Genomic DNA, 27,166 nt, shown 5'->3' on the forward strand with positions numbered 1-27,166 from the left:
AAAGTCAAACCTTTGGGATGAATCATAGAATCGTGGTGTTGGAAGGGAACCCCAACAGTCATCTAGTCCAGCCCCCTACAACACATAGTTAAACTATGGAACTCCCTCCCACAGGAGGCAGTGATGGCCACCAACTTGGGTGGCTTCAAAAGAGGATTGGACAAATTCATGGAGGAGAAAGCTATTGATGGCTACAAGCCAGGATGGCTATGCTTCTGAATACCAGTTGCTGGAAACGGCAGGAGAGGAGGGTGCTCTTATGTTTGAATCCTGCTTGCCAGTTTCCCACAGTCATCTGGTTGGCCTCTGTGAGAACAGGATGCTGAACTACACGGGCCACTGAACTGGTCCAGCAGGTTCTTCTTATGTTTTTATCACAGGCGTAATATGTGCAACATATCAGATGTAGAATCATAGGACTGTAGAGTTGGAAGGATTGTATGGTCCAGCTCCCTGCAATGCGGGAATAAGAGCTAAATGCAGGAATTGTGTGTACAGTATAAGACTGCCAGTTAAAATAAATCATGGCAGGTTTGTTCAGAAATTGCAGCTTGTTGTTAAAGTGTTGTGCGTTATTCACATAGCAATCTGTGCTATTAAGCACTTCATTTTACTAAATATGTATTGTATTAATGTCGTATCAAAATATATTAAAGCCGGTGTAAACAGATATTGTTGGGCTTTAGACTGAGCCAGCATGACTATTGGTCAAAGGTGATGGGTATTGTAGTCCAGCAACACCCAGAGGGCCTCACATTGGTTACCTTTGCCTTAAAGGATCCACAAACCATCTGCTCCTTCTTCTTTTCCCTCATTCCAGGTTGGAGTCGTCCAGTATGGAGAAGATGCCGTGCATGAGTTTCATTTGAATGACTACAGGTCTGTGAAGGATGTGGTGGAAGCTGCCAGGCACATTGAGCAGAGAGGGGGCACAGAGACCCGGACGGCCTTCGGGATAGAATTCGCTCGGTGAGCAATGTGGGACAACCAGCTTCATATAACCAACATGCTTAAGTCTAATTAGTGCATGAAGGGGTTAATACCATAAAGTAAGCTGCCCTGCCAGACTTAGCCAAGACACTCTCCATCACTGTGGGAGCAAGGTAATCAAGCTTATTTTTACCTTGATGAACTCAACCTCTCTTGAGTTCCTGGACTTTCCCCACTGTGAACTTTCACCACTGTAACTAAGCCAAGTTTTACTGCCTGCGCAACTTTTTCTGAATGCACATGAATCTGACCTTTAGAGGATTTGTAAGTAAACCATGTGTAACTTGCCAAATATGTGGTACTTCTTTATGCTAGGGGAAGAGGAAAGTTCTGGAACTCACAAGGGCATATTTTAAAGATCTAACAACCTATATTTCCACTCTTTACTTTTCTGCATATTTTGTGATTTTAAATCTCTGCTGGGGTTCTCTCACCGAAGAGTACTTGCTCCAAACCTGGATCTTGGCATCCAGGAAGTCTCCTTTCTATATACCTATTTTTCCCCTTCAATGACTCCCAAAGGACATTCTTGTGCATGGCTGGTATCTTTTTGTATTCATGAGGTTAAAGGTAAAGGGACCCCTGACCATTAGGTCCAATCGTGGCGGACTCTGGGGTTGCGGCGCTCATCTCGCTTTATTGGCCGAGGGAGCCGGCGTACAGCTTCCGGGTCATGTGGCCAGCATGACTAAGCCGCTTGCAGCACACGGAAATGCCGTTTACCTTCCTGCCAGAGTGGTACCTGTTTATCTACTTAAACTTTGACGTGCTTTCAAACTGCTAGGTTGGCAGGAGCTGGGACCAAGCAACGGGAGCTCACCCCGTCGCGGGGATTCGAACCGCCGACCTTCTGATCGGCAAGTCCTAGGCTCTATGGTTTAACCCACAGCGCCACCCGCGTCCCTATTCATGAGGTTACTCCATTGTAAAAAGACTCTAGTTCGGATAGCTTTAAAATAACATAACTAAATGCATCTTCTTTGTCATATCATACACAATTACTTTTCAGCAGCATCAGGTAAACAAAGTGAATGGCTCTATACAAGTAATGGGACATTCTGATCTCAGTAAATCCCTTGCCTGAATGAAAGTGAGCTGGCATGTAAGACTGCATGGATATTTCAAATTCAGATTCTCATTTTTTCATTCTTCAGTTCTCTACACTTGCAAATCAGTTTGTGATTTTTTTCTTAAGTCTTCATGAAAATTTCTCTGCATTTTAGTACACATTTCTCCCAATATACACATTATTTGCAGAGCAATTTTCCCTTATGTAGGGTGGTGCTGTGGGTTAAACTACAGAGCCTAGGGCTTACCTATTGGAAGGTCGGTGGTTCGAATCCCTGCGACGGGGTGAGCTGCCGTTGCTCAGTCCCTGCTCCTGCCAACCTAGCAGTTCGAAAGCACGTCAAAGTGCAAGTAGATAAATAGGTACCACTCTGGCGGGAAGGTAAACGGTGTTTCCGTGCGCTGCTCTGGTTCACCAGAAGCGGCTTAGTCATGCTGGCCACATGACCCAGAAGCTGTACACTGGCTCCCTTGGCCATAATAGCAATATGAGCACCGCAACCCCAGAGTCAGCCACAACTGGACCTAATGGTCAGGGGTCCCTTTCCCTTTCCCTTTTCCTTACGCAATGAATAGTTGTATGTTGCCTTCACTTGGTGTGCTCACTTTACCCGAGTATATGCACTTTAGTACACAGCACCTGACTGGAGAACTGCAGTGTGGTATAACGGCTAGAGTGCTGGACTAAGACCTGGGAGGCCAGGGTTCAAATCCCCACTCTACCATGAAACTCACTGGGTGTGACCTTGGGGGCTGGTGATAGCCTCTCAATCCAACCTATCTCGCAGGGTTGTTGTGAGGGTTATACGAGTAGAACTACATATGCCATCTTGAGCTCCTTGCAGGAAAAGGTGGGGATATAAATGCAATGAAATAAATAAATATAACAAATCAGAATTCTCCCCCATCCCTAGATATAAGGCAACTTTGGCATGCTTCAGTTCTGAAACATTCAATTCAACCTAATAGAAACGGTTCCTTATAGATTTTAGACAATCTCTTTCTCACTTTTGTCTCTCAGTTGCCATGTTTCTCCCCAAGATGCTTCTTCAGCTCTTTAAAAAATCTCCACAGAAACAAGACCAGCCATTGTGAACATGTGATATTCACACTTCATCTGCAAAGGAAACTTCCGCAGAACTGAAATGTTAACTCCCCATAATCTCTTGAATTTCAGCACAGAGGCGTTTCAGAAAGGCGGCCGCAAGGGCGCCAAGAAAGTGATGATTGTCATCACAGACGGAGAATCACACGACAGCCCCGACCTCGAGAAGGTGATTGAAGGCAGCGAGAAAGATAATGTCACCAGATACGCTGTTGCGGTGAGTCTCCCTACTGGGAGCTTTGGCCAAAATTGTGCCAGAGTGAATGTAGAGTCAGGATTGGGCTCTCCACTGGTGAAACCATCAGTGCTGGTTTTCAGACATTCTGCTTTTGAGGATCGCAATTAACATTTACCTGACTGTCAGAGAAACCCTGGATCTTGCAGAGCTTTCTGGAGTGTGTTGAAAGGTGCACTCTGGGAGCCAAACTATGTGTTATGCTCAATGCATATCTAGCAGTTCCATCTCAGTTTTCCCTTTCATTAATTACACATGGGGGGGTTGTTATTACAGTGGTACCTCGGGTTACATATGCTTCAGGTTACATATGCTTCAGGTTACAGACTCCGCTAACCCAGAAATAGTACCTCAGGTTAAGAACTTTGCTTCAGGATGAGAACAGAAATCGTGCTCCAGCGGCGCGGCAGCAGCAGGAGGCCCCATTAGCTAAAGTGGTGCTTCAGGTTAAGAACAGTTTCAGGTTAAGAACAGTCCTCCAGAACGAACTAAGTACTTAACCCGAGGTACCACTGTCTTATAAAGGGCAGGGAGGCAATGGTTGCTTTTGCACATAAAGCTAAGCTATGGTTGCTCAACAAACCATGAGTCACTGCACAGAAAAGCAAACAAGCCATGCTTTTCCCCCTCCAAAGTTTGGCTTGCTTACAGTCTCTCTTTGCCTAAACCCTCTGCAGCTTGGCGAGCATCCAGGGCAAACTGGCCAAACAAACCCTAGCTAAGCAAGGGTGTCTGGTTCAGAGGTAATGCCAAACCATCGTTAAAACAAGCCACACTTTTGTAATCCAGCAACATCATGGTCTTGAAAGAAAACAAACCATGGTTGAGGCTGGGTTCAGGCTTTCAAAGAAACCTCACTTAGGCTAAACAAACCATGGCTTAGCATTTTTTCCCCAGACATAGAAGTACCATACTTTTCCTTGTACAGTGGTACCTCGGGTTACATACGCTTCAGGTTACATATGCTTCAGGTTACAGACTCTGCTAACCCAGAAATAGTGCTTCAGGTTAAGAACTTTGCTTCAGGATGAGAACAGAAATCATGCTCCAGCGGCGCGGCAGCAGCAGGAGGCCCCATTAGCTAAAGTGGTGCTTCAGGTTAAGAACAGTTTCAGGTTAAGTACGGACCTCCAGAACGAATTAAGTACTTAACCCGAGGTACCACTGTACTTTTTGAAGAAAAAACCCTTGTCTTATACAGTGGTACCTCAGGTTAAGTATTTAATTCGTTCTGGAGGTCCGTACTTAACCTGAAAGCCCCCAGTTTTGATCCCTAGCATTTGTAGTTTTAAAGCATTAGGGATAGCAGACTTGGAAAGGTTTTCTTCCTATAGGAGCCACTCCCAGTAGACTTGAGGTGGGCAGATTCAGCTCTTTAGTGCTGGAAAAGCCGACTGGCATTTGTTCTAATTCATTGGTAAAGAGTGAGTTTCTCTAAGGGAAAGCAGTGAGACAAGCGGAAATCTGGATGAGCCCTTAACCTCGCGCTGGAATGTTCTTGACAAATGCCTTTCATTCTGTAGGAAAAAAAATATGAGGCACATCTTTTTTCTTTCTAATACAGGTTCTTGGCTATTATAACAGAAGAGGGATCAACCCTGAAGCCTTCCTGAAAGAAATCAAATATATAGCGAGTGACCCAGATGAAAAACATTTTTTTAATGTCACTGATGAAGCTGCTCTCAAAGATATCGTGGACGCTCTGGGGGAAAGGATTTTCAGCTTGGAAGGTGAGCTGCAGAGTTTGCTACTGCCTCAAGTTTCTCCATCTCAACTGTCACACTTTTGAAAGGCAGGTCACGCCAGTCAGTCCTTTTGCAGAAATGTGCATATTGGGCACAGTTGCATGCAAACATGTGTTTCACTAAAACACCAATGATTTTTTATAAGGGCTTTAAAAATAATAATAAAACCCTCTAACTGTTGCAGAAATGTGGAGGACTAAATTTGAGACAGAAATATTTAGCCTCAGAAATATTTAGCCTCTTCCTGATGTTTAGTCAGAATTTCCTTTCTTGTCATTTGACTCTGTTGGTTCAAGTCCTACCCTCTGGAGCAGCAGAAAAGAAGCTGCTCCATCTTCCACCTGATGTGACAAGTATTTGAAGGTGGCTGTCCTATCACCTCTCAGTCTTGAGAGGTGAAGCTGTGAAGTTATGTGGAAGTTGGTTCCAGATTTCAGAAAGCATAGGTTAAAATTTGATTCATGCGAGTTCACCAGTGTTCTACTTCCTGTTCTGTCAATTCCAGACCCCTAATTCCCCAAACTGCAGAAATTCCGTACCAAGCACTTAATGCTGTAAAATTATGCTCAGAAGCGGTAGTTCATTATTATTATTTTTCCTTTCCCATTGTCCCTGTTTGGCATCTGACTGTTTTTTCCCCATGGAAGGTGTCTAACAATTCCTGAAATGCCTTTCCCTTTTGTCTGCAGGCACCAACAAGCATGAGATATCCTTTGGCCTCGAAATGTCCCAGACGGGATTTTCATCCCATATTGTGGAAGTGAGTGAATAACACTCTTGTTTTTGTCATTTCCCCACCATGATTCATGTGGCTTTGGCATGTGGCTTTGGCATGTGGAGAGCTTTTCGGTTGTGATGGATGGGGGCATCTAAAGGCCCATGTATGGTAGCAGATGATACCTGGATTATTTATGCACCCAAAACTGGAAGCCGTTGAGATTCTCAGCTTCTCCGTGGGCCAAAAAAGCTGATTTTCTGATGCAATTTGAAACAAAAGCATTGAGCGAGGGGCCAGGAATGTTCAGATATGTTTTCATTTGGCTCCTCGTGGAAAGTGATCCCAAGGAATGGCTCCTCCATTTATTTCTGAGAATGTGTTGACTGAAAAATTAGATGAAGCCATTTTTAGTATATATTTTTGCCATCTCTGGGCTGGATTGTTCTTGGCATCATGGACAAGACTTCCTAAGACTGACTCTCCTATGAAGCAGCAGGTTATGAGAGACTTGAAGTGGCAAGAAATGGTTGGACGTTGAAGTTAATAGAAAAACCAATTACAAGGGGCAGGGAGTTGCCATTTGGATTTTCACGCATATGCATAAACCCACACCAGACTTTTAAAGCACTTGGGAACTGCAATTTACCTACCACAGAGCAAACAAACTACAGTTCCCAGGATTCTTTGGGGGAAGCCTAAATGTGCTCTAAATGTATGGTATGAGTGCACCCACAGATCCAAATGCTTCCAAAGAAGGCCTGGAAGTTACTGAGAGTTTCTGAGAGTTGCGCCTCTTCCTCTTCTGCAAGGACTCAGGGAACAACTCTTGGTTCCTTCTATGTAGCTGCTTGACATGCAAAAAAAACCCAGCCAGTAGGTGTATCCCAATTTCCATGCTAGACAAAGCCACACCAGTTGAATCTCTGCCTACCCTACTGCTGTTGAAGACACAGGAGTTCTGGCCATAATGAAAGAAACAGTGACAGCCTTACTCTCAGCCTATGGTAGTTTTTGGCCAGAAGGGGAGCTTTGATTATAAATTGATTTATTTTGCTCTTTTCACAAGGACTGAGCTGATGCTGGTGGGGATTTTTTTCCCTGGTGTGTGTTTTTCTAAAGTTGCACTGCCAAAATTGACAAGTCTGGAGGAACTGGCAAGTCTCAGAATATTTCACTTGCTGACTTGGCAGAGGCTTCCTTGCACATTCCCAGAGCTCCTTTAAATACTGGAAGCTTCTCTTGCTGTAGCAAAAATGCAGATTATAAGCCAATGTGCTGGACGGTTTTAAATAACAATACCAAAAGCGATGCCAGCGGTCGAATGCCAAGGGAAGCTGTGCGGGTGGCTGTTCCTTTTGAGGGACAGAGACCAGGACACGCGAGAGCCAAGAAGAAGGAAACTGCCAAACTGCTCCCAAAATTACACATCAATTGCCTAATATTCCGGCCATCAATGATTCAGCATCTAATTTAGGACTTATCAACACTGATCTTTCCTCTGCTCTTTCCAGGCAAAGTCCACAGTTCAAAGCTCCATGTCTGAGCACCCTTTTTTATTGATCTGGAGCTTTCCCCGCAAATACCCGCTCTTTAAAGCTGAATTGGAGCAAAAGGCAATTATGGAAAACCCGAAGCGATGTTTGCTCTGATTGAAATTTAAAGAGCAGGTTTTCATGTGGGAAGTTCGGGGCATTCAGACACAAAGCTTTAAAGCTCAAACCAGTGTGGATAAGCTCTTTATTGCAGCAAAGGCCTAACACACACCAACATGCTCAGGAAGATGAGCTCTACCACATACAAAGAGTCTCCCAGAATTGCCTGTTAGGAAAATTCAGCACACACACTTTATACCATAATTCCTCACCCTATTCTGTATGCAATTCTAAGTCTCTAGATAGAAGAAAGGTAGAAAATGAATAAAGTTTGAGGATAGCGATATGGATAGGGGTGCAAATTGATTCACTTCATATCCAAATAAAAAAATTCCTTCCTGTAGCACCTTAAAGACCAACTAAGTTAGTTCTTGGTATAAGCTTTCGTGTGCATGCACACTTCTTCAGATACTCTGTGTATCTGAAGAAGTGTGCATGCACACGAAAGCTTATACCAAGAACTAACTTAGTTGGTCTTTAAGGTGCTACAGGAAGGAATTTTTTTATTTCGACTATGGCAGACCAACACGGCTACCCATCTGTAACTGGATTCATATCCAAAAGCAACCCTACAAACCTTATGTTCCGGCGTACAAGGCGACTTTTTAAAATCACCCCAAATGTTGGGGGTCATCTTATACATGTTGGGAAGGAGGAGAGGGAGCTGGTGAGCCGAGGCACCCCTTCTGCCATCGCTCCTCCTCCCTCCCCACAGAAGGGGACGCAGAAAGTCCTTCCGAGCGCGGCGCTCACCCGCCTGCCAAACACCTTGCCTCGGGCTGCTGCTGATGCTGCAACGGCAGAGGCAGCGGAGGGGGGCGTGCTCTGCCCCTGGCGGCGCTCAAACTCTATAACTCTGAAACTCTAAAATTGAACAGCAAAAGTTGGGGGTCGTCTTATACGCCCAATCACCTAATACGCCGGAATCTACAGTAATTTAGACGTATCAAACCACACTTCTCTTAATTTTGCAATGCAGTTCTTTAGTCAAGTAATGTGTGCAAAAATGCATATGCTAGGGTAAAGTGTGCTCAGAGAGGCATATATTTGTGGAAATAGCATACAAAAATACATTATATTAGGAATTGCTTTGCAACAAATGTGTATACAGTTTTAGGAGAAAATTTCACTGAAATGCTGGTGCTTTCTTGTGTCACAGCCGGAGGTGAGATCTTTAGCATGTAGAAATGTCAAACTTGTCTCTGTGTGTGTATGCCTCAAGCATACATGTACCAATACCTTAGGGCTCATTCATACTTGTACTTGACCCATACTGTGTACCAATTAATTCCCCTGGTTTGAGAGCTTTTCTCGTTGTTCCATGGCTGCCACTTGCAAAAATCCATTTTTATCCATTAAATCAGATCTTATCAGACACTCCAGAGGGAAATTTGGCATGTGAGCTTTAAATCAGTGGGTAAAATGGGATTTTTGTAAGTCACAGCCAGGGAAAAACAAAGAAAGCTCTTGGACCCTGGGGGATTAATCAGTACACAATATAATCAAAATACAGCTCAAGCAAAAGTGTGGTTGAGCCCTTAGAAATTGCCAATAGCTCCTTTGTCTTCCCCCATGACCAGGATGGGATTTTGCTTGGAGCTGTGGGGGCCTACGACTGGAACGGAGCAGTCCTCAAGGAGACCAGCAGCGGCAAAGTCGTGCCTCACCGAGAATCCTACCTCCAGGAGTTCCCAGAGGAGCTGAAAAATCACGGAGCCTATCTGGGTAAGAGGAATCACCAGCAATTGCTGGGCAAGGGAAGCAGTTCCTCCCTTCTGGACCTCAGACTATGCAATTGCTTAGGGAAGGGCTAAAATGTAAGCAGATCATGGTGTAGAGCAGGGGTCAGCAAACTTTTTCAGCAGAGGGCTGGTCCACTGTCCCTCAGACCTTGTGGGGGGCAGGACTATATTTTTTTTGTGGGGGGGAATGACAAATTCCTATGCCCCACAAATAACCCAGAGATGCATTTTAAATAAAAGGACACATTCTATTCATGTAAAAACACACTTATTCCCGGACCATCTGCTGGCCAGATTTAGAAGGCGATTGGGCTGTATCCGGCCCCCGGGCCTTAGTTTGCCTACCCATGGTGTAGAGTGCACCAGTCTCTGGACTGTGGCTGGCATCTGGAGCAACAGTGCCAGGGAGATGAAGCTTGTGTGACTTGCATGATTCTTTGTCAATTTATCCGTTTGTTGTAAGAATTTATATCCTGCTTTTCTGTACTCAGTGCCTAAAATGACCAACAACACAGTGAAATAACATATAAAAAATATTACCAAAAAATGATAAGATGAAAAATGTATTAAATGGTAGTCAGTTATCATAGATGTCATAAAATTAGTCCACCCCCCACCCTGAAATGCAGGAATATGCAGCTGTCCCATGCGGGGATTGAACCTGCAACTGGCATTATCAGCATCATGCTCTAACCAACTGAGCTACCCAGGCATAAAAGGTAAAGGTAAAGGGACCCCTGACCATTAGGTCCAGTCGTGGCCGACTCTGGGGTTGCGGCTCTCATCTCGCTTTATTGGCCGAGGGAGCCGGCGTACAGCTTCCGGGTCATGTGGCCAGCATGACTAAGCTGCTTCTGGTGAACCAGAGCAGCGCACAGAAACGCCGTTTACCTTCCTGCCTGAGAGGTACCTATTTATCTACTTGCACGTTGATGTGCTTTCGAACTGCTAGGTTGGCAGGAGCAGGGACCGAGCAATGAGAGCTCACCCCGTCACGGGGATTCGAACCACCGACCTTCTGGTCGGCAAGTCCTAGGCTCTATGGTTTAACCCACAGCACCACCCACGTCCCTGGCATAGTTATTACCAAAAGCCAGTAAACAGTGCATCAGAATAAAAATGGATGATTCAGGTTAAAACAAAATAAACCCACCAGGTTATAAGGCCAGATGAAATAGAAAATCTTTAGCAGCTGGGTGGAAGGGTAAAGCTATTCATGGAAGATGAGGCTGTCTGTGGCTGCTAGGCATGAGGACTATGCTCAGACTGCACAGTCGGAGGCAGCAGTGCTTCTGAGTGGGTCCCACTTGCAGGCTGATCCAGCACGGCTGTTCTTGTGATTCCCTCTGCATAACATGCTACCTTGTTTTCTGTCTGCCTTCCTGTCTTTCTGTCTGTGTGCGCTGCAGGTTACACCGTCACCTCAGTGGTGTCGACAAGACTTGACAGGATTTACGTCGCTGGAGCACCCCGCTTCAACCACACGGGGAAGGTTATCATTTTCACGATGCACACCAACAGGAATCTGACCATTCACCAGTCTCTGAAAGGAGAGCAGGTAAATTGGGCAAAGGGGGGGGGCATTGCTTTGGGGTTGCAGAAGATCTAAACAAGGCAGTTAGTCCAGTATGAGACTGATCATTTCGCTATGGGTATATTCAAAGGTCCGTCCCTAGTCTTCAAGGACCACCTCTTTCCATATGAACCTACCCGGACCCTGAAATCATCTGAGGCCCTCCTTCGTGCCCCCCCCTCCTCCTCAAGAGGTTTGGAGGGTAGCAGGCCTTCTCTGCAGTGGCTCCCTGTCTGTGCAATGCTCTCCCCAGGGAAGTTCACCTGGCACCTTCATTACGCGCCTTTAGGTGCCAGGCAAAAACATTGCTTTTTAACCAGGCCTGTGGTTAATCCAATTTGCATCCTATCCCTTTTAAAATGTGGGTTTTTTTGGAGGGGGTATTGGGTTGCTGTTCTTATTTTTATTAGGTATTTTTGTGGTATTTTGTGGTTTTATATCTTGATTTTATTCTGTGAACCGCCCTGAGATCCCCAGGTATAGGGCTGTATATAAATTTAATCATAATAATCATAATAGTCTGAGCATCCACTGCAACAATTCATAGAATCATAGCATTGTAGAGTTGGAGGGGACCCTGAGAATCATCTAGTCCAACCCCCTGCAATGCAGGACTATGCAGCTGTCCATACAGGGATCAAACCTGCAACCTTGGTGTTATCAGTACCATACTCTAACCAACTGAGCTATCCATTTTCCATAAGCAGAACACAGAATCCAACATCTGGAGAATCTCCAGTACCATTTTAAAGCAAAAAACCACCCTCATTCCCCTGTGACTGCAGAGAAATATGTGGTCATACTTCTGTACTAACTCCTTCAAGAGGCTGATGGAGCATGCGTAGTGAATGCCATCCTTACGACCTCTCCTTCAAGGAATCCATTGTTGCCAGTGGACGTCACTATTTGCTGCAACAGGAACAAGGAATCATGTTCAACCCAAGGGCCACATTCCATTCTGGGCAGCCTTCCGAGCGCCATGTCCCAATGGTGGGTGTGGCCAGAGGCAAAAGTGGGTGGAGCAACACATGTAAATTTTGTGCTTGTACAGTAGGCTAGTTTCAGCACTCACTTAGCCATTCCCCTCTCTGTAAGAGGCATTGCCAGAGATTAGGGGCACACTCTAGCCAGGCAAAACCGCTTGGGGAGTGAAGCAGGTGTGTGGCCTGGGGAGAGTTCTAGAGGCCAGATAGAGTGTCCTGAGGGGCCACATTCAACCCCCACGCCTGGGGTTTCCCACCCCTCTCCTTCACAAATGAGGTCCATAGATACTTTAATTTGCTAGTATAAGGCCTATCGTCTCTTGGTTTCAGTGGGTGACTTTGAGTTTTTCAGACGCTTGGGAATTAGACAGCAATGTCATATCTTCTAGATACCTCAGCATAGACACAATATTGTCTGTAAAGATGTTCCATCCTGGAGGTCAGTCAAGAAACTGTTAGACTTGAAGATTGCATTTTACTTGCTGCAAATCAGCTTGGATCCCATCATAAATAAATTAATCATTCTCATCATAGTCTTTGGGCAAAAAAGGAATGAACTCAGGAAGCAGCATCATAGAGACAAGCCATGAGTATGATCCTTAATCTTCCAGGATCAAAGTTTTGAGTCTGCCTTTCTTTGTTCCCGAGGGAGATGTCTAGACAAGGAGATGACAGATTGCTTCCGTTTCGAAATACCTCTCATTCCAACGGGATCATTTAAGATGCCATTAATTTCTCGGAAGCAAATGGAGATATAAAGACACACAACACTCTAGCACTCGTACCATACATGCACACATATGTCAATGTATTCTTTTTTCCCAGATCGGTGCCTACTATGGAAGTGAAATCAATTCTGTAGATATTAATGGCGATGGCGTCACGGACGTTTTGTTGGTTGGAGCCCCAATGTATTTCAGCGAAGGAAGAGAGAGGGGGAAAGTGTATGTCTACACCCTAAAAGAGGTAATTTACTTGGTCTTGTTCCCTACAAGCACAAAACAATTTAAAAAATTGTTTATATTTCCCACCTCTTATTGGGGAAGGGCCATAGAGGCTCAGCAGCTGAGGACCTGCTTGGACTGCAGAAGGTTCCAGGTTCTATCCCTGGTATCCGCAGGTATGGCGTGGAGAGAGCCCTGCTGGAGAGCTGCTGCCAGTCCGTGTGGACAGTACTGAGCTAGATGGACCAATGATCTGAATCAGTATAAGGCAGTTTCCTGTGTTGGTTCTAAAATTAATTGCCAAAACGGGAAAGGCCGTAGCTCAGTGGCAGAATTTCTGCTTCGCATGAAAAAGGTCCAAGGTTCGATCCCTGGTATCGTGAGAATGTCAAACTGGACATGACTTTAGTTTCACTTACACAATTAATGTACTATGTAATTTATACAATTGCATAATTAAATTTTGGTTGCCATAGGTCCAGTTTCAATGGCGGAAGTGTCGGGGGGGGGGGATTTCCAAACAGCAGCTTATTTCTCAAAAATAGCTCAACCAATTTGGCCTTTTTCTAAAACAAGCTCAACAACTTAGGGAAATTTCTCTCAAGAAAGCGCAACGATTTGTTTGTGTGTGGCTTTTCACTTCTTGAAATGTGGCAACCCTAATTAACTTTAATGATGTAAATAGCAAATCAAGGAAGCTTGAGTGGAGGGAGAGGAGAAATCAAACACTTTCTCTCCCTGCTACAGTCCTGACAAACATTGGCTCTCCAAAGGTCCTGTTTGCATGTCAAGGGAAATTTCCCCGGGCACCAATGAAGGCTTCCCTTCAAAGGCAAATAGTGTCTTTAGAGATAGCAGGGGCAGAAAAGCTTGAGGTGCATCTTGTGGTCTGGTGTGTCTTATAGAGCAAAAAATACGGTATATAAAATAGGAACAAAAGAAGGGCCTTCTGGATCAGGCCAATGCCTTTTCTTGTGCAGCATCCTTTCCACACAGTGGCCAACCAGATGCGAGCAGGACCTGAGAGCAACAGCAATTCTCACCACTTGTGACTCCCAGCATCTGGCGTTCAGGGTCTCACTGCCTCCAACAGGGGAGGGAAAGCATAGCCGTTGTGGCTACTTCATCCATACAACCAACAGTTTCCCTCTGAATGTAAAGCTTACATTTGTAGAATGAGTATTTGGTTTCCTTTCCTCTTTCCACCCCTTATCAAACAACGCCAATTGTTGTTTTGCTCTCTTTTTCTGCCGGCCATCTTTACATATTGCATAAGGGTGAATCATTTTTCTGCCCAGACTGAACTGTCGGATTTCTCTCTCTCCGCAGAGTTGCTTATTTGGGGGCATTTGGCAGGAAAAAAACAATGTCTGCGGGTGTGGGTGATATATAAGCTCTTTTCTTCAAAGGATCGATTTGTTTCCAATGGGACTCTGGAAGATTTGCCAGGCTACCAGAACTCCAGGTTTGGCTCCTGCATAGCTGCCGTCTCCGATTTGAATCAGGACTCCTACAACGATGTCGTTGTGGGAGCCCCGCTTGAAGATGAGCATCAGGGAGCAATATATATCTTCCATGGCTACAAGGAAAACCTCGTACGGCAATATAAGCAGGTAGAGTTCTCATGTAGGGTGAAGGGCAAGAAGACATTTCTTTAAAATGACCAAAGATGCCTTAATACATTTTTCTGAGGAAAAATTCTGAGATTTTTTTTCCCTTCCTCTGACCTCAGAAAAAGAAGGCCACTGTACAGAATGTTCTCTGAATATTATCCACCATATTTTTTTGTGTGACAGTCACCATTTCTCTGTGGCAGCCAGGCTCATGCAGCCGGGGGGAGGGGCAGCTGGGTACATTTGCCCAGGGCCTCAGAGGCCTAAGATGCTTGGGGTGCCCCACCAGGGACTGGTTGCCTTTTTGTTTGTGTTTATAACTTTATTCTAACAAGACTGCTGCCCCAGGTCTCAGACAAGCTCTGCATGGGCCTAGTGGCAGCCTCTTAGTTTTGGGACTCCCTCTCCACATAGGTTTATCCAGTGGTGAAGGAAGGCTCTCCGGCACCCGGAGCGGGGTGTCGAGGGACGGGGTGAACCACCCACAGGGGCGAGGCAAACCGCCCAGCGGCACATGCACAGCGTCGATATAGACGGCGCATGCGTGGTGCCGATATGGATGGCACTTGAGCGGCACCCATACCAACGGCGCGTGCACGTTCTCAGCCGCTCTACAGTGAGTGTAGGCCTCGGCCGCCTGCCATTTTGTCACCCACCCTCAGGGTGACACCCGGGGTGGACCGCCGCCGCCCCTTCCTATGCCCCTGGGTGTATCTGGCTTCTTCACTATACATCTTTTGGCGAACGATAAGAGGTACCTCTTTTTACCCTGGCGTTTACCTGGGATGGATGTTTTCCGGGTCCACGCTATTCTGGTAACTCAGCTATACAGCTGCAAATACAACATTTTAAGTGTGTTTTAAGTGCATTATGCAAATGTGACACTAGATGGCGATGGTGAGCTTATGGCAAATTCTATGTATTTTTCAAAACGCTTTAAGAAAAAGCATTTTCACAGTGTGTTTTTTTTAAATGTGTGTCAAGATTCCACTTTAATCTGTTTTAACTGTTTTTAATTATGAAATTTAAATTGTGAATTGTGACCTGCTGGTGAATTGTGACCTGCAAGGCAGGAAGGCAGCAAAGGTCGGGGCATCACCAGTGTGAGTGTCAGATTGGTCCCTCCTGCATTCCTGTCCACACAGCCCTGACCTCGCCTCCTGCATCCCAGCTAAGCAGCAGTGGCACAACCTCAGCAAGCTGGCAACTCCTACCAATGCTCCTAAGTACCTGCTGGATTCTTTTGGGTACCCACCCTTGCGAGAGAGAAAATGGGAAACATGCCATCACTTTTGTACGGCATCTCTTTGCACCAAGATGCTGAACAGGATTCTCCTCTTGTCATTTTTCAGAGAATTACAGCAGCTGAAATTTCTCCAGGCTTAATGTATTTTGGATGCAGCATCCATGGCAACTTGGACCTGAATGAAGACAGGCTTGTGGACCTCGCCGTTGGCTCACTGGGAAATGCTGTATTATTATGGTTTGTTATGGAGGATTTATGGCTGGTGGGGCTACTTTTCAGAGCAAGGCTTGTTTGTAGAATCTGACTGCTGGAAGATTTGGGGCAGATAAAAGCAAGCCCCTTTTCACACAGTGCATTGTTAACTATGGCACTTGCTTCCACTGGAGGCAGTGATGGTCACCAACCCTGCCTCACGTTGAGAAAGGGCCAAGGGGGTCTTTCTTCAGAGGGAGGCATTCTGGACAAGGTGGCTAGGAAAGTGCCTGTACCACTGCTGCTTTACCACAGCAGCCAGAAGTTCTATTCAAACTTAGGTAAAAAATTAAAGTTAAATTACTTTACTTGATCTACTCAAATTTAGGTTACCTTAAACTCTGACCCACACATCTGAATTGGTAATTGAATTTCTGGGTTGGCTCAGGATATAATCAAACTTTTCCTCTTCTCCATAAGGTCCCGCAGTGTGGTGCGGATCAATGCCAGTCTCAGGTTTGAGCCATTCAAGATCAACATCTTCAACAAGGACTGCACTCGGAACGGGAAGGACGCCACTTGCCTGTCTGCTTTTCTTTGCTTCACTGCCATTTTCCTCTCAGCTCATTTTCAGACGGCAAGCGTGAGTAAGTGGAGATCCCAGATTTCTGTCTAGATTTGCTCTCCCCACAAGGTGACAGTGTCCTACTCTCTCCAAAACTGCTCTTCAGAGAGACTTGGGGGTGTATCTAAGGCAGCACTAAGTTATACCAACATAGAGGTCTGCTTCTTCCTCTGGCAAAATGTTTTGTGCCATTGGAGCTATCTATCTCAAGAGAATGCATAAGCAAGTTTCTGGTAACTTGGGACTCAGCTACATTAGTCAAAATACAGCACTATAAATGCATTATAACACTGCGACACCAGATGGTGATATAGAGCTGAAATCACAACACAGTGATATTTTCAATTGTGATGCGAGCTTTACAACAGTTTTTTGTAGAGCGTTTTTTTATAGCTGTGTAGATCCAGCCTTGGTTGCGCAGTGCATTTCTGCTAGCACAACTGTTGTGTTGGATCCTTCTGTTGTGCAACATTAAAACTGCAAGAATATATAGCTGTCCCTTACAGGGATCGAACCTGCAACCTTGGCATTATCATCAGCACCACACTCTAACCAGCTAAGCTATCTGCTCTCACTATGGTTCTGTAATTCACTGTGCATGTGCAAATCATTTTGAACCAATCATTTCAGCGCTGAATTACAACATCACCATTGACGAGCGACGGTACATCCCACGAGCCCATCTGGATGAGAATGGAGACAGGCTCACCCACAAGACGGTTACATTGTTTGCAGGGCAAGAATGGTGCGATAAGCTGAATTTTCATGTCTTGGTACGTGCTTGGATCTCTAAAAGTTGAGTTTCCTTGCCAGGAAGTGCAGTTTAGTCTTGAGCTATGCATTCAAAATACCAGAGACCAATTGTTTGTTAGTGCACCAAGAAATGTTGCTTTATATGCCCAACTTTGTGTAACATCTCTTTGGAAAAAATAAAATAATAATAATAATAATCATGCACCAACTACAGAAATGTTTATGAGCCACTGTGCTCACACATACCTGTTTAGGTGAGTTTCCCTGTATAGTTACCGTGAGACAATGTCTACTTGCCACGGGCAACCAGATTGCATGTCTTTTTACAACTCTGGTGAATAGTTAAGGAGAAACGTTTCCCGTTCAACTTATGCTTGCTGGGCTCTTGTTGCAAAAGTGAAAACTGAGGGTAATGGTGATTGCTTTCTCCTATCCTAGGACACAGCCGATTATGTGAAGCCAGTGACTTTCTCTGTCGATTATGCCTTGGGTAGCCCTGACAATGGACCGGTGATGGATGGCGGCTGGCCTACCTCGCTAAAAGTTGCTGTGCGTAACTGTCGTTACATTGGAGGGAAGGTGGAGAGGCAGCCTTGGAAACACTGCAGTGTATTTTGTCCATTGATCTTTTTGGGAACTTGTCCCTATAGGCTGTGTCCAAGAAATATTCAGGACAAGATTTTGGCCTTCCAGGGCCAGGAGCCCAAGAGTAAGAGGATTGGGGGAGGGCAGGTCAGTGAAGTATAGGGGGCAGAGGAATGTGGAAGAGCTGACCAGGAACCAAGGTGTGTTGTTTTTATTATTTTACTTATTTTTTACACTTATATTCTGCATTTCCTCCAAGGAGCTCAAAGTGGGTGTGCATGGCTCTTTTCCTCCCCCATTTCATCCACACAACAACCCTGTGAGGTGGGTTAGGATGAGAGGCAGTTACTGGTCCACCCAGTGAGTTTCTTGGTCGTGTGGGAATTTGAACCCTGGCCTTCCGGGTCCTAGTCTGACACTCTAACCACAACACCACACTGGATCCCATGCATATTCACATCAAAAATGTGGTTTGAAAATTTGTATAAATCAAACAGTAATAACGTGCAAGGCTGCCTAAACATATGAAAGGAGGGAAAGCCTGTTGTTTGTGGAAGTCACCTGGTCCTCATTTTTCAATCCAGATGCTGAGACGTATGAGCTAACTAAATTGCCTCTCTGGGCTTTGCATATTGGTTGGGACAACCAGAAAGCCAGCAGATGTATTATGTGTGTGGTCAACCTTTCTGCAGAGTGTCATGCCTGGCACAACATCAAATCCTACGTAGTTTCTATGTTTTTTTAAAAGTGTTGTATTGTGAGCCAGTGTGGTGTAGTGGTTAAGAGCGGTAGTCTCGTAATCTGGGGAACCGGGTTCGTGTCTCCGCTCCTCCACATGCAGCTGCTGGGTGACCTTGGGCCAGTCACACTTCTTTGAAGTCTCTCAGCCCCACTCACCTCACAGAGTGTTGGTTGTGGGGGAGGAAGGGAAAGGAGAATGTTAGCCGCTTTGAGACTCCTTCGGGTAGTGATAAAGCGGGATATCAAATCCAAACTCTTCTTCTTCTTCTTGTAACTCGGGTTACCCAGAACTGTTCAGGGTACCTAGTTTATAGACATCTTCTTTATCCTTCCATATAAAAACCAGAGAATCCTCAGAGGCTTGCAGGGTGCCGGTGACCCAGGAGAGGGCCTGCTTTGTGGTGGCCCCCAAGCTGTGGAATGCCCTTCCCACAAAGGTGCATCTGATACCTTCATTATACAGCTTCTGGAGGATGCTGAAGATGCACCTCTTTACCCTGGCTTTTGACACTTGAGGATGCACATTTTTCGGACCCACCTTATTTTTTATGATTGTCAGTTGTTTTAAACTGTTTAAATGTTGTTACCTATCCTGGGAGCTTAGGGCGAAGGTTGGGAAATAAATACTTTTCCTTCTTGTTTCATAGGTACCTTTCTGGAACGGATGCAACGAGGACGAGCATTGCATCCCTAATTTGGTCCTTGATGCTAAAACTGATATCCCAACTGCCATGTGAGTAGCTCATCTGGAGTGAGAGGGATTTGAGAAATCAGATTGCAGGGTTACCACTCTTAGAACAGGAGTGGGGAACCTTTGATGCTTCACATGTTGCTGAACTACAACTGCCATCAGCCCCAGCCAGCATGGCCCGTGGCCAGGGAGGATGGAAATTGTAGTTCAGCAACACCTGAAGAGCCAAAGATTTCTCACACTTATCTTATAGGTTATTGTGATGTCATCCTAAATTTGGCCATTTCTTTTCCTCTTGTTTGCAGTACCTTTGGGGACAAAACAGAGCAGGGGAGGGGGGTTTGGCTGGGAACCAGATTGGGAACACAGATCGGAAGCACAGCATAGGATTTGGGGGACTCTGGCTACTTTTCTTTCAAGTGGCAATAGCATTATAATTTTATTATTTGTTTGATTTTTGTTCCTCCAGTTGAAATCCATGGGTGGTGTCCAGTATAATTAACCACCATCCCAAAATACTTCACATACAAACCCCATTTCTTTAAAACTACAGCCTAGAATGAGATGCTTAATTCTTAAAGACCTGGCAAAACAAATACAGTTGTACCTTGGATCCCAAAGGCCTTGGTACTCGTCTGTTTTGGCTCCGCAACCCCGGAAATGAGTGTTCCGGTTTGTGAATGTTCGTTGGAAGCGTCTGACAGAACTTCTGCAACTTCTGATTGGCTGTAGGAGCTTCCTGCAGCCAATCAGAAGCTGTGCCTTGGTTTCCGAACGTTTTGGAAGTCGAACGGACTTCCGGAACGGATTCCATTTGACTTCCGAGGTACCACTGTAACCATCTTTAAGTGGTGCTGAAGGACAGCAATGAGAAGCACAACTGTATTTCCCCAGGGAGGGAGTTTCAGCCTCTGGGTGCCAACACTGAGAAGACCATCTTGTGGAATCCCACCAACTTCCCAGTGCTGGCACTGCAAGAAAGCTTTTTTAAAAAAAAAAAATAATGTGTGATTAACATGTGTAATTTGGCCTTGTCTCTATATTGAGCTTGTGAAAATAAATTGGGAACACCCTTTCTAGTTTAAGAGACCCCCCAGGACACTGTCCGATAAGAATGCCATGTAGAATATGAATGCCTTCCTTCCAGGTCCATTGGCTTACGTGCTTCACTGTTCAGCCTCTTGCTTTAGCGCTGGGCCCTTGCCTGTTTCTTGTTGGTGCTGCAGTGTGACCAAGGCACTTTGGGCATTGACAGGCTGCCCCCTGGGAGACTGTGGGGAGTCTCCTTCATGCGCAGTTGCAGGGAGGGTGGACGCTTCTTCCTGGGCTGCTGCTTTAATGTTTGCTCTTTTCATAGGGAGTATTGCAGACGTGTCCTGAGAAAGTCGCATTCGGATTGCTCCGCCTACACGCTGTCTTTTGACACCTCCATTTTTGTCATAGAAAGTGCCAGGAGGAGGGTGGCAGTGGAAGCTACGCTGGAGAACAGAGGAGAAAATGCATATAACACCGTTCTAAACATTTCGTTCTCGAGGAACCTGAAGTTTGCCAGCTTGATCCAGAAGGTAAGGAGTCTCTGAATGGAAGGGAGGAGAAAACACAAAGAGAAATACACAAGTAGCCAACAGTTGCAGGAAGGAGGTCATGCACGCCAAAGCTCAGGCTTGCAAAAGAGGTTAAAAATAATTTTAAAATGTTCCTTTGACTATGATCAAAGCAAGAGGAAGAACAAGCAAGTGGTAGCTTCTCTGCTCTCTATTGGCTCCTCATCCAGTTCTGTCCTGGGCCTGTTGTTGTTCAACACCTTTATAAACAAATTGCATGAAGGAATTGAGGGGCTGTTCATCCAATTTGCAGAAGACACCAAACTGAAAGGGGTAGCTAATGCAGAGGTTGGATGGCCATCCATCAGAGATTTTTTAGCTGTAATTCCTGCATTGCAAGGGGTTGCAACCCTTCCAATTTTATGTTTCTATGATTCTGTTATTCCCCTACAAGGAGAGGTTGCAGTGTTTGGGACTTTTTAATTTAGAAATAGGCCTTCTTCAAGCAGTGCATATTTAAGCTATGGAACTCACGTCCACAAGAAGTTGGTTCTGGCCACCAACTTGGATGCCTTTAAAAGAGGATTAGACAAACTCATGGAGAATACAAGCTATCGATGGCTTCTAGCCAGGATGGCTCTGCTCTGCCTCCACAGCTGGAGGCAGTAATGCTTTTGAATACCAGTTGCTGGAAACCACAGGAGGGGAGAGGGCTCTTATGCCCAGGTCCTGCTTGCTGGTGTCCCATAATCAGCATCTGGTTGGCCACTGTGAGAATGGGATGCTGGACCAGCTCGGCCATTGGCCTGATCCAGTAGGCTCTTCTTAATGGTCTTATGAGCTTTCACATCACAGGAAGTAAGGACCAAGCGGGATGTGATGTTGACTGCAACTGTGCATTTTCCATGCCCCCGCCACCCGCATGCTAACTTTTCATAAAAGAAAAATTGCAAACTGATGCAGAAGTAGGGGAAATTGAATTTAGCCTCAGGGGGAAAAAAGAAAAACCAACCTTGCCAAAGTCATCCGTCCTCATTCCAGACACATGTTTTTACCGCGTACCCACTTCTGGCATTCCAGGGCAGGAGAAAGGTGGAGGAATTTCAGGGGAAAGATGGTGGGTGGCAAAAGTTTGGAGCATCCCTGCTGCTTCTGCTGTGCAAGTCTTCCTCTTCCAGAGTCGCTCCATCTAGAAGAAGCGGCCATCAGGTTTTCATTAAATGCATTTCCTTGTAAAACACAGTCCCACCATCAGAATCTAAAGCATCTGTAACGCATCAACCAGCCTGTCCTCAGCTCTCCATGTGGCACTGTTCTCCTAGCAGAATCCTTTGACCTGTCTTATTCCTGAAGGACCACGGCTTCCTTGGCCAGTTATCCCCAGTTCAGGAAACCGAGGTGGTCTTGGGCAGGTGTTGAGGCTGCGCACAGCCCCCCAGATTGGGCCAACCTGACCCACCCTGTCTCCAACCCCAAATCAATTCAGGGGCAGGACTAATGCTTTGCTAGGGTTTTTAAAACCCTGATTGAGCATACAGTCAGGTGAGGGAACAGGGAAGAAGGAGGTGATGTGCCTCCTTTGCATCCCAAACAAGAGCAAGAAGGTTCAGTCCTGCTGTGATCAGGGCTCTCTTTGGAAGGAGATTCCCACGATAAAAATCATATTTGAGTCTTGTATTGGGGAGAGAAATAGCTCTACGGCAACAAGATGACTGACCTTCACTAGTGTTGCCTTGCTGCTAGGCAGCAGAGCCCAGTGAAGACCCCCAAGGTGAGGGAGTGGGGCAGAGCAACTGCAACTCACGCAGCACATGATGAAACACTTCTTGATATCCCACTTGCTGGAAATCACAGGGTGGCCTGTTGTGCCCAAATCCTGCTTGCTGATTTCCCACAGGCGTGTGTAAGAACAGGATGCTAGACTAGATGGGCCATTGGCATGGTCCAGCAGCTTCTTCTTACATTCTTATGCCAGTTCCCAGGAAACTGTTCCTGCTGAGGTCCTCTGAGGTCAGGGAATGGGGCTCAAAAGCTAGTGTTCACTTAGCTCGCGATGGAGGAACAGCCTTCGCTGAGTAGCAGCTGCTGGGAGCGAATGAGGAGATGCCGAACAGGCCTGTGCATCTAGCAGTTGTCCGATATTAGTGAGCCCTTGATCTGATCCGGCATAGGCAGTGATGCATTTCTCCTTATCCTTTTGAGCAACGAAGTGATGTCTTTCATCAGGAAAACTGCTTCAATAGAGACACTGAGGTCCCTTGAGGATGGATGGATGGATGGATGGATGGATTTAAACCCAAACTCTTAATTTTTATGAAAGAGTTAATCAGAGTGCTTCCAGGTCCATGTCATCCTCTTCAATCCTTTAAGTTTTTTTCTCTCTCTGCCCTCCACAATTGTCCCCCCCCCTTAAGAAGGGGGGGGCAGACAGGCTTTTGCAGACAGGCTGTAAAAGTACCGTATTTTTCGCTCTATAAGATGCACCAGACCACAAGACACACTTAGTTTTTGGAGGAGAAAAACAAGAAAAAAAATATTCTGAATCTCAGAAGCCAGAACAGCAAGAGGGATCGCTGCGCAGTGAAAGCAGCAATCCCTCTTGCTGTTCTGGCTTCTGGGATAGCTGCGCAGCCTGCATTCGCTCCATAAGATGCACACACATTTCCCCTTACTTTTTAGGAGGGAAATTTTTTTTTGCTCTTATAGAGCAAAAAATACACTATTTCCTGTGCCTTCTGAGTTCTCAGAGCCAATGAAATCTTTGCTTGCAGGTGCTTTCATCCCACAATACGGGACAAATAAAAAGCACAGCAGACCTCTCACCACCTTGTCCACTTCTCATGTTTGAGAGTCGTGTGGCTCCCCCCCAACTCCAGCTGTTTGTGTTATTTAAATGCACACCTCAGATGGTGTGTGTGTGTCTTTATCCTCATACCCAACCAGCAGAGATGACTTTCTCTGCTCTGCATGGTAGAAATAATATTTATACATGCACACGTGCGCGCGCACCCCTCCACCCTTTCAGGTTTTCTTGTTTCCACACGATGCTGCGCATGGAAAAGCTGGTAATCTAGTTGCCCAGAAGCAATTGCTACTTGCCCCAGGAGGGTGTTTTAACTTCAATATACTGCAATGATTAACGACTTTGTCCATTTTCCTGGTGGTTTTCAAAAGCATCTCCCTCCTCCTTTTGCTTTTGTGCTTGCCTTGATGGCCAAGTTTCAGTCAGAGGTGATTTTTTTTTGCACTGAGTTATTGCTTCTCTGGAAACAAGGGGCTTAGAATGGAGAATGAGCTATAGTTTTTGTGCACTGGGCTATGGATGATGCCACGGCAATTGCTGATCTCGGGAGGGAAGATGGAAGGAGGCTTGGGGGGCTTGCCAAGCATCTGCTCAGCACTTGGGGGACATCATATAGGACTCCGCTGACAGCCAGCCCTCGAAGCCAGCCAGCGTCTGGGAATGCTTTATTGAAAAAATGTTTCTGATTTATATTTTTCATATGGCTGTGTCCACGTCAGCTCCTTTGTCATCCTGATTGTTGCTTGCCTGAGCTGTGGATAAAGCAGCTTTTTCTATCACTGCCTTGGCCCTCTAGGGTTTGTCATTTTTACAGTGGTGCTGTAACCATACACATTGCCTCCGCTGAGAGCAGCAAAAGCGACGAGGAGCCATGACAGTGGCTCATCTCATTTCAAGTAGAGAGGAGCGAATCTGTCCATTTTGGTTTCTCGCAGTTTCTCATATTTTTCCAGTACAGTGGTACCTCGGGTTACAGACACTTCAGGTTACAGATGCTTCAGGTTACAGACTCCGCTAACCTGGAAGTTGTACCTCAGGTTAAGAACTTTACCTCAGGATGAGAACAGAAATCGCGCAGCGGCGGCGTGGCGGCAGTGGGAAGCCCCATTACCTAAAGTGGTACCTCAGGTTAAGAACAGTTTCAGGTTAAGAACGGACCTCCAGAATGAATTAAGTTCTTAACCATACAATCCTGTATAGGAAAACTTTTTAAGGTTTAATGTTTTACTATGTTTTTCTATATCCTGGAAGTCACCCAGAGTGGCTGGTGCAACCCAGTCAGATGGACGGGGTGCAAATAAATTATCATCATTATCATCATCAGTGCTTTTTTTCTGGGGGGACGCATTCCCCTAAACAGTTTGTGAATCTAAGTTTGGCCTCACTGGGGCAGTATTTCAATATGAGTCAGAAAATGAGAGTACCCCCTAAACTTTTTTTTTAGAAAAATGCACTAATCATCATCATAATCCATCAGGACATTACATTCAGAGGAGCTTCGTCTATTAGGCCAAATTAGCCACTGCCCCACCAATATGCCTTCCTATTTACAACCAGCCACAGGGCGGCCCCATCTGTCATTGGCTCTGGCGCCACCTACTGTTGACCTCCCTGCCTTCTGCCCCACCAGTCCCAATAAGCCAGCCACAGCGGGTTGTATTTCTTTTCATAGGAATGCCTCCCAATTGTGACGACTTCCTAGCTGGTCCTCTGAAACGTCCTCTTCCCAATGTTGCCGTCTAGACTCGCAGTAAATGGTGAAGTGTTGACAGTGTGTGTAAGCACTTTGCCGCGAGCTTTGGACAAGCCATGCTCTCTCTCCCTCTTTATTAGTAAATATGCTGAGCTTGCTCTAGCCGCCAAGCATCAAGTGTCTTCCTTGTGTTGATTTAAAAGGCTCTGCCAGTGGAAAATTGCAGGAAAGATTAACCACAAAATAGGAAAAGTGCAAAAAGCTTCTCTCTTTTTACTGATGAATTACTCCAAACTTAACCAAAGAACAACATGAACAGACGAAAACAGAACAAACACAGGGGCAGCAAATAAAGGAAATGTTTTGTCGACTTGTAAAAACAGATTTGAGGCTCCCAGCTATTCCATACAGTGGTACCTCGGGTTACAGACGCTTCAGGTTACAGACTCCGCTAACCCAGAAATAGTACCTCGGGTTAAGAACTTTACTTCAGGATGAGAACAGAAATCGTGCGGCTGTGGCGTGGTGGCAGCGGGAGGCCCCATTAACTAAAGTGGTCCCTCAGGTTAAGAAAAGTTTCAAGTTAAGAACGGACCTCCGGAACGAATTAAGTACTTAACACATGGCTTCCCTGGGAACTGTAATTAAGCCCTCACAGAGCTACAGTTCTCAGCACCCTTAACAAATTTACAATTCCCGGGATTCTTTAGGAGTTGCTGTGCTTTATTTTGATAAGAATTTTTATTAGCTTCCATTACAACAATCCAACAATAGCCTCATTATAACAATGCCAAATTACAATACAGTTAATAATACCAATCATTGAGATGCCAAATGATACAATTTAGGTGGCCCCCCATATGCTGGAATTGATGGTTTAGTGATTTACTTTGTTTCTGTGTTCCAAAATCTTATAAATTCCAATTACGCTCCAGTCCAAATATATCCTTTATGTCGCAACTGCCGTTTTAATGACTTCTATTCGTATTGACACTTTGATTTCTATGCCTACAGATGAAGCATTTAAACTCTCTCCTTCTTCTGTATGACAATTATTCTGAGCATAGTGTTTCTTCTTGTCCTTGTAATATATTTTGTCTATCTTTTGTCAGTTGTTGCTGTTCTCCAGCCTGCCTTGGGTGGCGCTAGTGTCCCATTGTTGTTTCAGAAGATAGGGGGTGCTGTGTGCCCTAAATGGACAGTGCCAGTATGATCAAAGTAACTTGCAATCACTAGACTCCTCTTTTAGGACATGCCAGTGTGACCAATAGTAAAGGTCGTTCCCTACAAAGCACTGTTTCTCATGCCAACCTGCCTGCATGCCTTCTGATAAGACAGCACCCAGCGGGTTTCCAGAACTGTCCTTCCAAGGCATAAGTGAGGGGCAAATATCACGTCCCAAAGAAGCAGAGTAGTTTCATTAAACGCCAGGTAGAGTGGTATACCAGACAATAAGACTGCATTTCAAAATGCTTTGGGGGACCTCTTTGCAATCTGGTTCCCATGCAAAGCTAGCGTCAATTCTTTCCCTTCCATTTCAGGATGACCTGGACATTAATATTGAGTGCATGTCTGAAGAGAAGCATCCGAACCAGAGGGTTTGCAATGTCAGCTATCCATTCTTCCGAGCCAAAGCAAAGGTAAGAGGCTCTGGGGCACCTGCACACAAAACAAGCACCAGCTAAAATAGGGAAAAGGAAGCAGCCAAGGCAAACTTGAGCTCACAGCCCGCTTTTGGGGACATCCTCAAGGTGAGGCAAAAACCATGGAGCTTTCTCTAAACAGCAGCTGTTGACCAGACTCTCAACCAACCACCACTTCTTCTTTCTTAGAGAGCTGCTGTAAGGTCCAAGCAAGTCTAAGGCAAGTTTGCCTTCCAATGCGTAGGGCAGCAGCAATTCCCGACACTGGGAAAGTAACCCCCC

General features: G+C 45.5%; 1 protein-coding gene across 1 annotated transcript in view; it reads left to right on the forward strand.

Annotated features, from left to right (window-relative positions):
• Positions 1-27,166, forward strand: part of ITGA11 (integrin subunit alpha 11) — a 98,299-nt gene that overhangs the window by 43,428 nt on the left and 27,705 nt on the right. Inside the window, exons 7-21 of the mRNA XM_080982097.1 lie at positions 821-969; positions 3,236-3,380; positions 4,963-5,128; positions 5,833-5,903; positions 9,094-9,238; positions 10,665-10,813; positions 12,637-12,777; positions 14,165-14,368; positions 15,721-15,851; positions 16,287-16,453; positions 17,062-17,204; positions 17,623-17,733; positions 19,158-19,243; positions 20,559-20,766; positions 26,783-26,881. Coding sequence (XP_080838223.1) covers positions 821-969; positions 3,236-3,380; positions 4,963-5,128; positions 5,833-5,903; positions 9,094-9,238; positions 10,665-10,813; positions 12,637-12,777; positions 14,165-14,368; positions 15,721-15,851; positions 16,287-16,453; positions 17,062-17,204; positions 17,623-17,733; positions 19,158-19,243; positions 20,559-20,766; positions 26,783-26,881 — 2,115 coding nt within the window. The remainder of the gene's footprint in view (positions 1-820; positions 970-3,235; positions 3,381-4,962; positions 5,129-5,832; positions 5,904-9,093; positions 9,239-10,664; positions 10,814-12,636; positions 12,778-14,164; positions 14,369-15,720; positions 15,852-16,286; positions 16,454-17,061; positions 17,205-17,622; positions 17,734-19,157; positions 19,244-20,558; positions 20,767-26,782; positions 26,882-27,166) is intronic.

This window comes from Podarcis pityusensis (assembly GCF_964106645.2).
Source record: "Podarcis pityusensis genome assembly, chromosome: 14".
NCBI lineage: Eukaryota > Metazoa > Chordata > Lepidosauria > Squamata > Lacertidae > Podarcis > Podarcis pityusensis.